Below are 14,196 nucleotides of genomic sequence, written 5' to 3'. Positions count from 1 at the left end.
AAATAGCTGAGGCCCCAACACTGATCCTTGCAGCACCCCACTTGTTACAGCCTGCCAACCTGAAAAAGATCCGTTTATCCCTACTCTCTCTTTTCTGTCCATTAACCAATCCTCTATCCAAAGGTGCTATATAAATGCAAGTTCTTTTTTCCCATTCTCAAAAAATGCATGACCTCATCGGTGCATGGAACTGCTTGAGAAGTAAGTAAATGCAGCAAAAAAGAATCTAAAGGTGACAGGATCTGTCAGTGCAGTCTGGAAATTGTTAATTATTTATGTATTTCAACAAGATGTAACTGTAGTTGACCCTGTTCAATAATTCTGAGCCCAGTTTGTAAACATGGTTTGGAACAGCAGCATGAGAGTAATTTTGACTCTTACCCATTAAAAGAAAAAGAAAGAACTTGCATTTATATTGTGCCATTCATGACCTCAGGACTTTTCCATTGAAGTACTCTTTTTAAGCATAGTCACTGTTGTAATGTAGAAAAATGAAGCAGCCAATTTGCACACAGCAGGGTCCCACAAACAGCAATGAGATAAATGACGAGATAATGGGCTGTATTTTGCGACCCCTACGGGTGCGTATGAGGTGCGCACATGCCCGTAGGGGCCGCGCTAGTTCCAGGTTTAGGCATGCGAAGTGCATGCGCTAAAACCCGGAACTTGCGATCTGTCACGAATCTTCTTGACAGATCCCCGCATCCCCAAGAAAAGGGCCTCTGCGGGTGGAGAGTTGTGCTACTTGCCCAACTTCCGGCCGCTGAATGCCCGTGAAATTCTTACGCCTGGCATAAGGCCTGCTTTTACCAGCATAAGAGTTTTTAAAAAATAGGAAAATAAAATGTTATCACTCATTTATACATTAAAAACCCTGTCCAATAAGGTAAGTTTATTTTTAGCCCAATTAAAACATTTTTTAAAAATTCAAAAAATTAAATTTTTGTTTAAAATATTTAATTAAATGGCATTTAAATTCATTTTAAATATTTTAAAAAAATTTATTTCATGTGTTTGTGTATTTTTTAAGTGATCCCCATTCATACTTATGGGCGTTCAGTACATACGGAACTCCCATAAGTATGAATGGGGATTCCCTTCTTTTATTGGTTGGTGCAGCCCATGTGATCCCAGGGGCGCTTGCAAACCACATGCGCCCCTGGGCTATGTGGGCCTCTGCCCGGACGTAACTGGAGAGGCCCAGAATCGCAACCCTCCATATCTCCCGGGCCACCAGGTAAATGCGTAGATATTTTACAGGTCGGAGGCATTCGCCTGCGGGAAGCCTCCGATCACAAATGTTGGACCATTGTGTTTTAGTGATGTTGGCTGAGGGACAACTGTTGTGCAGGGCACCAGGAGAACTCCCCTTCTCTTCAAAATGTGCCAAGTGATCTTTTATGTCCACCTGAGAGGGCAGAGGGGGCCTCAATTTAATATCTCATTCAAAAGCCAGCAACAGTCCCTCAAGTAGTGCACTGAAATGTCAGCCTGGATTACATGCTCAAGTCTGGAGTGAGGCTTGAACACACAAATGTCTGACTGAGAGGCAGGTGTGCTACCACTGAGCCAAGGCTGACACCTTGAAAAAAAAGTCACTATAAAGTTTACTGGATGAATTCCTCTTATTTAAAAAATATCCTGCAATGATGAGCTTAACTGAACAAATTTCAGGGCCAAAATTGTGCAGCATTGGCAGTACTAAAGGTTATGGGGTAGGGTCAAAGGTACACTGGGTTGGGGTGTGCACACCTCTTAACAAATTCCATTTTAATCACTGGAGACAACTCCTCAAATCACATTTGATCTGCAATAAAGTTTGAAAAAATAATCTTAAACTGCTAAGAAACATAATCGGAATTTTCGTTCACACTTTGAGTGATCTCCAGCTATTGAACTGTGTGGAAGAATGAAGAATAAGCAAGATTTGTAGATTTGATGGAAAAATAGACAGTTACAGAATGTTACCCCCAGACCACCAGTAAAATCGTGGGAACATCCTAAAATCCCATTTAATAAAAATGGAATTTGACTTATTGAGTCGCCATAAACCAATGGGCCGAATGATAAATTGATGGAATTGTGGAATGCGATTCCAAAAACACCAGTAAACATTCTGTAATCCGGTGTAATAAAAATGGAATTTGACTTATTCAATCACTGTGAAACAGTGGCCTTGTGTGAATGAATAACTGAATGAGGTACAGGAGGGTTGCCAACAGCGGTCGGTACCCCCAAGCTTTCCACAGAATGTGGGAGGAGAGGGTAGAATATTGCTTGTTGTGGCAGAAGATAATGAATTAGTTTAGTTTCGTCTGGGGGGGGGGGGGACGCTGAGACATTTTAATAACGCCCAGAATGACAGCACTGGCATGTTGTCTAATGGTTCATTTTAGGAACATCAAAACAAACCATTTGTTAGGCAGGATAATGTATGGCTTTGTGTTAGCTCGCTGAGGGCTGACTGTTCCTGAGCGCACGGCTCTGCCAGCCTGTAGCTGTTGGAGCGCCCCCTCGCCGCCGCTCTCTGGTAGTGCGGCTGGAGCCCTTCTCTTTGTGTGGAAGCTGGCGCCGCTCTCGTGCTCTCCTCGCTGTGTCACAACCAAGCGCGTGGACGAGCTCATCGGCTGCCGAAGGCTAACAAAACTACACATTCTCCTCTTGTAAGGGCAGGGGGAGGGGGGAAAAGTCAGCAAGTTTCCTCCACCACCTCGTGAAAAAAAACAGCTTTCCTACTAACTTGATTTTTTGTAATTATTTTTTTCTTCAAGTATTACTGGACTGCAAAGCGGTTTCTTTTGGAAGCAGAAAACTACAGGCTGCTGCTCTTTTTTTTGGAGAGTTCTCTTACTGCAGACCACAAACGGATGTGAGGCAGGGAAGGTGTCTCTCCTCCCTCTCCTGTTTCTTCTCTCTCTCTCTCTCTCTTTCTGCTCTCACGAACAAACCAGAAAAAAGGGGAGCTGCTTGATGTGTTCACTGCAAATTTCACTGAAATGGACGTGAGGTTTTATCTACAGACTGCTCCAGCTAACATCTCCACAGATACTCCCTGCCTGGGACCTTCACCCTGCTTAGATCCATACTATTGCAATAAGGTGATTTACTTTTTAGTTTTTTTTAAAGCATGTATTGTTACACTTGCATCTCTTCGAATGTTTCTGGAGTTCTGGCGCGATGCAAAACTGCAATCAGTTTAATGCAAACCTGAGTGGGAGCAGTGTTTTGCAGGCACTTGGCTCTTTTGGCTGGGGATAATAAGGTGGTACTGATGAGTTTTAAAGCGCATCGTATTGCATTGTAAGTGAATGTTGAGGCCGGGCTGTTGGGGGGAGACGATGTACAGTACACCTCGCTTTTTACAGCTTGTTTTCCTTTTAATCACAGGATGTTTACAGTAGTGAGTAGTAAAACTGCATTGATCTCAATAAACTAGTTCCGACTCATTTCCTTTCATTGTGTCAGAAATTGTGACTGAACATGTTGCGATAATTATGTGGCCCTGCACTGTCAGTGGATAGACTAACAGTTGTCTTCTAACATTTTAAAATCTCTGGAAAAGGAATGCAGCTTTCTCACTAATTTTCCCTATGTGGTCATTGCACATACAGTAATGGCTAAATGTTTCTAGCTAGTGATCTGTCCCAATGTTTTAGTACCTACTACATAACAAGTGAATAAACTTCAAAAATGTGCTTTAGATTCAGTTGACTGACTTTTTAGTGCATGCAGTATTTAAGCATGAAGAACGGAGTACAATTAAACTGAATCAATTATTAGGGAGTCAGTTTACAACGTATTTGCTTGTATTGGGTGGTTGTATTAGTTCAAATTAGTTTTAAACTATGAAACCTACAGTTTGGAAAGTGTCCTGTACAAGTACCCTGTACGAGTACGGAGCAGGAGGGCAATTCAAACTAGGCTAGTTATGGCAAATGTGTGAGGTATCTCTTGTGTAAACAGACAAAAATGGATGGTATGCTGTTGTATGTGGGTCAGACTACAGGACAAACACAGAGGACCTTTCAGGAGCTGAGTATGAAACATGAACAGATATACCTAGTTAAGTGTGCTGTGTGTATAACAAAACTGCAGCAAAATAAATCAAACCTATTTAATAATATTCCAAAAACTAAAATGCATGTATGCAGAAGTAATTTCATTTAAACATCAATGTTTAACGTTGTATGATAGTGTACATTAACTTAGGGACATCAGTGTATGGAATATAATGCAATTATCTAATGTTAAATCATGAGGCAATAATGAATACATTTAAATACAAATAAAATTATAATTTAACCCACTGCAAATTTTAACATTATGTCTGGTAGTATCAATTTCATTTAAAGAGCATCTTATTTGAAATCCTTGTCAGTTAAATTTTATAGCTCATTTTCATCATACAATGAATATTATCTTTGGCGCTAGTGAATTTGTTAGAGTTTACCTGTAATAATTAAAATTCAGATTGTGATGTGTACAGAAGAAGGTAGATCCTGAAAATTAGAAAACAAAAAAGTTACTACTTCAGTGGTGACATAACAAGGCATCATTGCCCCTTTGTGAGCAGCATAGTGCATCAAGGACAGGTGCACTCTTCGGTTTTGGTAGCATTAATGCTGCTAAAACAAGCAAATAAACCACAGATAAACAAAGTGTTTCAGTTTTTGTGTGTGGAATGTACATCTGAATATAATGTTCATATATACAACACACACTTATCCTTTTTTTTAAATTATAACACACTCACCTATAGCATGCAACTGGCTTTTGCCTGCATCATCTTGTGCAAAATGATGCATATCATACACAAAAATGAAATCAAGCTTCAATTAGTAAAATGTTTAGCATCAAACATGCAGTATTTTATGTTGAAAAAGAGACCCAAAACTATTACTATATGTGAAAAATTCCTGTATTTCGTAAAAGTGAAAGTAACAGATGTAAGTGAGGAAGTTTGAGGCTGCAGACTAGCCTCAGGGTTTAAGATTACATTTATAAAATGCCTCATGGTTTATGATGTCATCTGAACCCCAAGATTGGATTACAGCCTTGTAATTCATTCTCAAGTATCCTTTGTTTTCTATGTAATTATCTACAATACATCTGAGGCTTCACATGAATGAATGAAATATATAATTCATAAATTAATAAATTGTTTCACACAAATAATTTACTGAAAACACAGGAAGGTGTTAAGTGCTCAGAGTTCATTTTCACATACTAGTGGGCTCTTGTGCTTATCCAAATGCCCAACAGAAGTGTTACCTATACATAACCTGCTAATTTTTCACTTAGCACAATTCTCAAAATTGTATCAACTTGCCAGTTGTGAGCAAATAATTGTTAACTTGCCAGTGAAATATCTTTCCAGCAAATTCTAATCACTGTTGTGTCCTTTCATTCAGCTTCATAGGATGCTGGTGATTTATTCAATTTATTTTAGTGAAATTATCATTTTCTTTGTGAGCATTTGAGTGTTGTGAGTAAGAATTGACCTTTCTGAGTAAATGGTGCTGGGTGCAGTTTTCTCCAGTCAACCATATATCATTAGTAGCTATTGTGAATTGCCCAGGGTTGCTCTTTACCATGTAAGAAGCCATTTATTTTCAGTCTTTTAAATACCATTTAACTTGTTGCAAAATACAGCAAATAACTAAAAAAGTGTTGCAGGAGTAATTTATTAACTGCATCTATTGACTTTTCAGAAAACAGTACCATTTGAACAAATGGGCTATTTAGAAAAGTACAGGTCATATAATGTAATAATCACATTTAGTGGTTAATAAAAGAACCCAATCTACACTCCCTTGATGGCTATAAAAAGCTGTTCTGTTCATGGCATCAATTGGGATACAGCTGCTATGCGTTAATGATACATCATTGCCTGACTGATACACACAGAAGAGGTCAGACCTGAAGTGACCCTCAGAACACTTAACAAACTAATCTAGTTCTAAATAACATATTACCACCCCAGAAACCTAAGTATTTCTGGCATCACATTGGACAGTCCCAAGTAAATAGATGCCAAGAAGAACAACTTCAGTGGTGGTAATCAACGGGAGCTAGAAAAGAAAGAAGCCCTACAAAGTTATTATATGTTCAATTTTTCTAACTTGAACCCTAAAGTCATTAAAACTAGCAGAGGGTGCAACGTTTTGATAGTTTTAAGAAAATATTAGTTTAAGATTTACTGTGCATTTTAATACAAGAGACTTTTATTCCTGCATTTAACTGGATGTTTAGGAAATTCAGTTTATTCCTATTGTCCAAGAGCATTGTTGTATTTGAGCATCTAATTTTGTTGTTGATGACAGCACATTTAAATTTCCATGGTAATTTTTTTTATTGTTAATCCATTCTCAGTTACATTGCTTACATACAGCAGTTGTTTTCAAACATGTCATGTTTTAAGGACTTGTAAAGATCAAACCTTGACAACATTCCACTCTGTTTCAATGGTTTTACCAACATTTTAAATAAACAGTAACCAAGTTACATTGAAACTTTTAAAGGAAACCACGTGACATTTTGGAGAAGACTAGGTTAGAGATGAGCATTACATATTTAGATGCAGCTCTGTTTAAATTATTCTAGGTAAGTTAATGAGGGATGTTTTCTGCTAAACAGAAAGCTATTCGAGAACATATCCTTAAGCAAAAGTGGTGCTACTTTAGTCTGATTTTCTTGCATTTACAACAATAAAAATCTATATGAAGACAAGAACATATTGCTGTTCCATTTATTTATTCATATATATATATATATATATATATATTTGTGCTTTGTAGACAAACTTTCAAAACCCAATACTTTTGAGTTTAATGGTGCAACATCCCTAACAATCCTACTTTTATTTGTACTTTCTACAGTTGTTGTGCATTATTTTCACATTAGATATCAATGCACAATTGACACATTTTTCAGCTTTCAAATCTTGCACCTTTTCAATTCATAGTTTGGATGATGGTGACAGTTTTGCTGTGAGGACTGCTTTGGCAGCTATTGAAGTTTTTACGTGATGAGTATTTCAGCAGCTGCTTGCTCGTGAATGAGAAATTATAAGTTATATTGTTAGTTTTAGACATGGTATTACCTTTTTAACATGGCAAAATATATACACCATTCGTCAGTGGTGAAGCAAGCCTTTTATTCTCTGCAGAGCTTAGCTCTCAGGCTGATGTGAACTAGAATGGCACTGGTTATATGGTCAGCAAATGAATAGATCTACTTTGAATCTGGACTGCTGCCAATTTTGTGCAGACAAAAGAACTGACAAAAGAAAGAATTGCTAATGCAAAATGCAAACTAGGAACAATCTGGAAAAAAAACTCAACAACAGAAAGATTTTGACCATATGGCAGCACTGAATTTCAAATCGTTGGCTATTTAATGTACCTATTGTAATATAAAAAATACATTTCAGGAATCCATCCGCTGCAAATGTTGCCAGTTCAATTTAAAATGGTATTTATAAGGATTGCTGTTAACGTTAATCTAGTACAGTACATCAACATTTAATTCTCAGTATGTGTTTTCAAACACAACGATGCACCCTGCAGGCCTTTTGCCAAGAAAGCAGAGTTGTCCACTGTTGGAGTTCCTGTTTTACAGTCCGTGTTGTAGTGGAAACAGTAGTTTGATCAGCTATGCCATGCTCCATATGTGACACTCATTAGTGTGTACTTGTCGCTACTGCTACAGTAAAGATGCATCTGTGCTCACCTCATTTAGATAACATGAAATGAAGGGAGACAGATTTTTTGAGATCATGTCAATTGTACTTAACTTGGGATGATGGCTGTCGTGTCCTTTCTGGCCCAACTGTTTCATAAAGTAAGCTGATCAACAAGTACAGTTTGCAGTACTTTTGACTAACTACCTCAGACTGGATTTAAATTAAAGAAAGAAATAACTTATTTTTACATAGTGCCTTTCACATCCTCAGGATGTTCAAAAGTTCTTCAAAGCCTGTGAATTACTTTTCAAACGTTGTCATTGTTGTTATGTAGACAAACATGGCAGCCAATTTGTTCAATCTTTAAAACAAAATTTAAACCCATGATTTCCGTAAACAGATAGTAACCAAAGGGAACATATTGTTTGAATAATGCTGTCATTAACTGCCATCTTAATTTATGGAACCAAGAGACGTTTCCTTATATTCTGATAGAAAACGTGGCACACAGTTGTGGTTGCTACTTTGAGCTCCAGTGATGACCAGTGTCTGAAATTCCCAAATCTCTCAGTTCACATCAACACTGGTGGGGCAGGAGAACAATTGTTGCAATATGGAAAATGCAGACACCTTTTAATCTCACTTGAAAGATACATAACTGCTGCTGGTGGCAAATAAACCGAACAGCATTTGCACTGGAAGCTAAGACAGAGTAACTACACAACCTTCTCACAGGCTGTCCTTCCTGGAGAAAGAGCTTAGCAAAGGAAGAGGGATAAAAAGTTAAATAAAACATTTCTTAATGTTAAGCTAATACTAAGGATTAAATAGTAGCAAAAGATTTGAACCACAAGTGTCAGATAGCTTTTTGAGAATACCATACTAGCTTTGTGAGATTTATGATATATTCAGTTAAGGTTTACAGCAGAAATATCAAGATTGCATGCTTCAAGATTTTGGCAGAAATATACATGAAAATAACATCATAAAAGTTGTTCCATAAAATAATAGATGCATTGTTATGGTTGTCCCATTAATTGGATCTTAAAGATTAGTTCAGTCATTGGGTCAGACAGATGTAATGCTTTTGCTTTCTGTTGCTTATGCTCCTACTTTGATGAGAGGTCTGTTTCAGATACCATGAGAAGTATTATGCTTCCATTACAAGTTTTTTCAGTTCAAAATGCACTAACACATTTTACTGTAATAAAATGAAACAGATAGTAAAACTGAGCCTCATAGATTGCTATTGCACATGAACAGTTAGTTGTGTTTTAGTAGTTTTAAATATTAAACATCCCAGTGACTTGTGTTAATTCATTGTTGCTTTTGCAATATTTATTTGACAGCAAATGAAATGAATGCATCACTCGTACTATACCAGTTCACTTTTCCCAAAAGTGGATATTAACAATAGATGGAACTACTATCACTTGATTGCTCTAAAGTATACTTTTTAGTTCCTCTACATAAGAAACAATTATTTAAAAAGCCTTTGGTAATAAATGAGACGGAATGGCTGGGCAAATACTCATCTTAAGTTTCTATTATTCACTTATAGAGGCCTGCCTTTAAAAGCAGTCTAGAGTTGTCTCACTGTCCTTCCAAAATAAACCAGGTCTTATGAGCATCCAAAACTACTTCTTGAATCTGTGATGCCTTTTAAATTGGCGCCTGTTATTGCCGGTGTTTTGTGAGCGTTGTGAATCTCTACCATTTAGCGCAGAATGAGGACTGGGAGTGACAGAAGGTAAAAGCAGATAGCTATCACCCACTCACTACCATCCTCCCCAGTTCATCTTGCTAATGATTTTCTGAAGGTCACAAAAGAATTGCATTGTAGCAGTCGGGCTGTTTCAGCCAACATGAGTCCATAGTGTGAAATAGGCCCCAGTTTGGGATTAATTCATGCATTTTAGCTCTGACAAATCTGTAAATGTGTGGAATTATACAAAGGAGTTGAGTTGGGTGTGGAAAAATGTTCTATTCTTTAGTGCCATCATCTTTATCAAGAAACAAAGGTCAAAATATGTCATAGACATTATTAAGAGGCGGAAAATAACTAAATGCTTGAGAACATTTAGTAGGTTGCACAATACTCATTTGTAATTGACAAAAACTTATATTTTGCAAAATTTGTAATATATTATCAAATATAACATGACAAATATTGTTAAAACCTAATGGGTTTTATTCATTTTATCTTAAAAATCTTCATCCTTTTTCAAACTTTAAAATATTCAGACCTGTTGACCTAAAAATGCAATATTAAGAAATAATAAAATTGTTTAATGTTTTGTTCTTTATGCATAATTAGGAATATTAAATACAACTTTAGAAAATATTTTAATGTTGTTGTACGGTTTCAACCTTTTCTTAATTTCTCACATGTCAACTTTTAAAAAGAGATGTCTTACTAATAAAGCTAATCAAGATAGAATTTTCCCCTGCTTGTAACAAAGGCTGTTACTGTTTAAGTTCCTGTTCAGTGGTTAGTGTGTATGGTTCATTGAGTGCTGTCAAAAAGGCTTTTCTCTTGATTGACAGCCTCATAAGAATGTGAAAGGGGATTTTAATTGCATATCATCTGTGTGTATCAGAAGAAGTGCATTGGCAGCATTCACTGCAGTTTATTACTGCTGAGGTCCATATCTACAGGTCAAGATATAATAGTTGTGTGAATAAGTTAAGAATTAACTATAACCCTGTAAGTGAATTACAATTTTTAGAGAGTCGTTATTCAGACAGTCAGGATAAGGGACACAAAATCGTAAATAAGTTGCCATCATTTGCAAACTGTTGCAGTAGCATTTTGAACATGTTGATATCATCAGTATTATTCAACCTAGAGTTCATTGCCAGTATTGACTCATGCAAATATATTTTTGAAATTAAGCCACAGAATGTAATACTGTGCAGGGACTTTCTAATCTGTGGCCAGATATTATGTAAAGCTTTTAAATTTGTAAAAGTATTCAGCATTTTTTTGTAAGTACTCTTACCATTGCTATCTCAGAGCATTAATGCATAGTGTTTAGTTTTATTGTGTGATTACTGACTACAATGAACATTCAACTGAAAGGATAGTTTAGCTAAATATTTACTGCACTGTATCTTCATTTTGCGATTTATTTACTGAAAATAGTCTTTCAGAACTTGTACACTCCTTCCAAATGGCATGTCCTATCCCTAAATCTGACCATAATCCTAAATCTAACCCTTATCCTAAATCTAATCCTAGCCCTAGATCCAACATTAACTCTTAAATCTAACCCTGAACCTAATTGTAGCTCTAAATCTACCCCTCCCTCATAACCCTAAATCCTAATTCTATTGGCACAATTGAGTAATTGCCGATACTGAAACCGAAGGAGAGAGTCTGCTCAAAAATCTGCACCCGCACGAAAGTGACCATCTATTGTGATGTCTCAGTATGTCGAAGGGGAGCCCTGAGCTTTACAGAAGCATAGGGATGTCATGATGCAAAGCTACACTCCTGCAGGTATACTTCCTTGAGGCAGCTTTTTGCCTCAATTTCAGAATTGGTGATCAATCAATCATACTGGTGCCCCCTGCAAAAATATGTACACAAGTTCATGCATTCCGTATATCTAACTACATCCATGGCATCTGCGTTAAAATAGTCCAGGCAAGAGTTGCGCGAATGCATTAACTTGGTGTGCAAAAAAACCACAAATGAAATTATAACCTTTAGTATTACTTTGTGTATAACTTCTAATGTCTGTCCTTTGCACTTCAGAATATTGCATTTTCGAAATGTTGGGGGGAATATTGCTGTTGCTGTTGAATGTTGCTGCTCCCAGCGGGGCAGCAGTCAGTCCGTTCGGGAGCAGCAACAGGAGGCCCGGCTGATTTTAATTGCTGGGCCTCATTAACATGTCGCTGGCTGACATCCCGACCGAAATGGCGTGAGAGGCTTCCTGGCCATTAAAATTGGATGTTCCGGGGCATTCACTGTTTGAAAAGGACGGGGTGGGAGTTTGGGCAAGTGAGGTCTACACTTTCCTTGTGGGGCCTGGAGGAACACTCCCGGTATTCTTGACCCCAAAAAGGAAAGAATTAAACTCACATGGAGGGGCCTCTGCTCCTGCTGATCTTCCTCCCGCTAGCTTCAGCCTGCCAAGGAAGCTGCAGCCGCTTCCTCACTCAGGCCAATGTGAAAATTGTAGTTTGCATATTTAATGAAGGAAGTTAAAATTTCAGTCGGTGGGATCAGGACAGGAGGCTAGAGGGAAAATCTCCCGCTCCATTTACCTGCCCTCCACCCAGTTTTCGGCAAGTGGGAGAATTAAAATTTCCCCCGTTATCTTTAACCATACTGCGCCATGAGCATAAACATGTGTCGGAGACTCCTTCATCTATTTTGACATTTCTGATAATCTTCTAGCATTACTGTAATATAAACATCTTAGCTGAAATTGAGGACAATAGTTAAGGCTGAAATCTGTAGCTGGAATTTTTCAAACAAATTTTAGCCTTAGAGTCATAGGGGGCGATGGGTAGGTGGGTATGGAGGCGGGACTGCCGGGAAAATAGCAGAATTTGGGGGCGGGTGCCCAACCCGCCTCCATGCCATCTTCCCAGGAGGCGGGTAGCCATCCCGCGCCGGGTCCCGTCTCGTTGGAGGTGGGAAGGGATTAAAGCCTATTAACTGCCTGTTAACAGGTAGTTAACGGCAGAAAATAGGATTATCCGCTTTTTGCCCTCGCGTGCGGGCTTCCCGAAGGCTCCAAAACACGCCAGCTCAGCGAGGCGAGTACTGGGTTTTCGAGGGTCGGGTGGGGGTGCAAAAGTGTGGTGTGAAGGTAAGTGATGGTTACAAGAGTGTAGAGGTGAGTATCTGAGGTAAGTGCAAAGTGTTTTTAAAACTGTACTTACCTTTGTTTCTTCCTGCAGGCTTCAGTCGGTTTGTATGTGGAGAGTCTCGGACCTCTGTTGGGAATGACAGGTGGCCGTTGCATTCACAGATGCAACAACCATCTCCATTCTGTTAAAGAAAGAAGTTTGATACCTCATCAAACTGCAGGGATTGTCACTGACAGCTTCACAGAGCTGTCAAACGATGACAATTCATCTGTCAAAAATTTTTGGCAGATGAAACATCATACGTTGATTTGCTCTGCAACCGGCTTGCCCTTGATTGGCCTGCTAAGCCCGCTGGGCGGGCTTAACAAGGTCAATCAAGGGAAAATAACGTGGGTTGGCCACAAATCGATGGAGACGGGACATCAACCTGACAAGCGGCAGTCCCACCTCCAACGCGCCCCCGGTCACAAATTCGCCCCCATAGAGTCATAACGGCACAGAAGGAGGCCATTCAGCCCATCAAGTCCATGCCGGCTCTCTAGAGCAAACCAGTCAGTCCATTCCCCCACTCTATCCCCGTAGCTCTGCAAGTTTATTTCCCTCAAGTGCCTATCCAGTCTCCCATTGAAAACATTGAGTGTGTCTGCTTCCACCACTTCCGTTGGCAGCGAATTCCAGGATATCACCACTCGCTGTGTTTATTAAAAAAAAAGTTTTACCTCCCATCCTTCCTGTATCTCTTGCCCAAAACCTTAAATCTGTGTCCCCTAGTCCTTGTACCATCAACTAGTGAGAACAGCCTTTCCCCGTTTAGCCTATCCAAACTCGTCAGAATCTTGTACACCTCCATCAAATCACCCCTTAACCGCCTTTGCTCTAATGAAAACAAAACCAGCTTCTCCAACCTGTCCTTGTAGCTAAGATCCCCCATCCCCGGAACCATTCTGGTAAATCTCCTCTGCACCCTCAAGGGCCTTCACATCCTTCCTAAAGTGTGGTGACCAGAACTGGACACAATACTCCAGTTGTGGCTTAACCAGTGCTTTATAAAGGTTCAGCATAACTTCTCTAATTTTGTACTCAATAAATCTATTTATGAAGCCCAAGATCCCATATGCTTTGCTAACCACTCTCTCAATATGTCCTGTCACCTTCAGGGACCTATGCACATTAACTCCCAGGTCCCTCTGTTCCTGCACACCCTTTAAAACTGTGCCATTAAGAGTATATTGCCTCTCCCTGTTCCTTCTGCCAAAATGCATCACCTCACACTTCTCCATATTAAATTCCATCTGCCACTCGTCTGCCCATCCTGCTAGCCTTTCTATATCCTGTTGCAGTCAATTGATATCATCATCACTGTTTGCCACACCCCCAAGTTTGGTAGCAAAATACTGCGGATGTTGGAAATCCAAAATAACAACAGAAAATGCTGGAAAAACTCAGCAGGCCAGGCAACATCCGTGGACAGAAATTTGAGTTGATGTTTTGGGTCAAACCCTTCTTCAAAACTGGAAAGAAAAGATAGATCAGAAGCAGGGCTGCAATCGGATAAAAGAAACAAAAGAAGTAAAAAAGAGACAATAAAAGGTGTTAGAAGCTAGACAAGATGGTAATAGGCTGAGATTGGGTGTAAAGTGTACTGGCAGGGCAAGGGATAGCTGCCAGGTGTGAGAGCGAAACAA

The 14,196-nt window shown here is 39.0% G+C and overlaps 1 protein-coding gene across 5 annotated transcripts in view; it reads left to right on the top strand.

Moving 5' to 3' along the window:
• Nucleotides 1-2,558: 2,558 nt before the first annotated feature.
• tox (thymocyte selection-associated high mobility group box) overlaps nucleotides 2,559-14,196 on the top strand; it is a 368,590-nt gene continuing 356,952 nt past the window's right edge. For 2 of the 5 annotated variants that reach the window (XM_085993010.1, XM_085993007.1), the window contains exon 1: nucleotides 2,559-3,098. In XM_085993010.1, coding sequence (XP_085849136.1) covers nucleotides 2,997-3,098 — 102 coding nt within the window. In that variant the 5' untranslated portion in view covers nucleotides 2,559-2,996. The remainder of the gene's footprint in view (nucleotides 3,099-14,196) is intronic. The other 3 variants (XM_085993006.1, XM_085993002.1, XM_085993003.1) reach the window with 2 other exon arrangements.

Source organism: Somniosus microcephalus, chromosome 7 (genome assembly GCF_052327205.1).
Source record: "Somniosus microcephalus isolate GS21.2 chromosome 7, FLI_Smic_1.0, whole genome shotgun sequence".
In the NCBI taxonomy this organism is placed as follows: domain Eukaryota; kingdom Metazoa; phylum Chordata; class Chondrichthyes; order Squaliformes; family Somniosidae; genus Somniosus; species Somniosus microcephalus.
The sequence above is the reverse complement of the archived record's forward strand: the minus strand, read 5'-3'. Positions and strand labels throughout refer to the sequence as shown.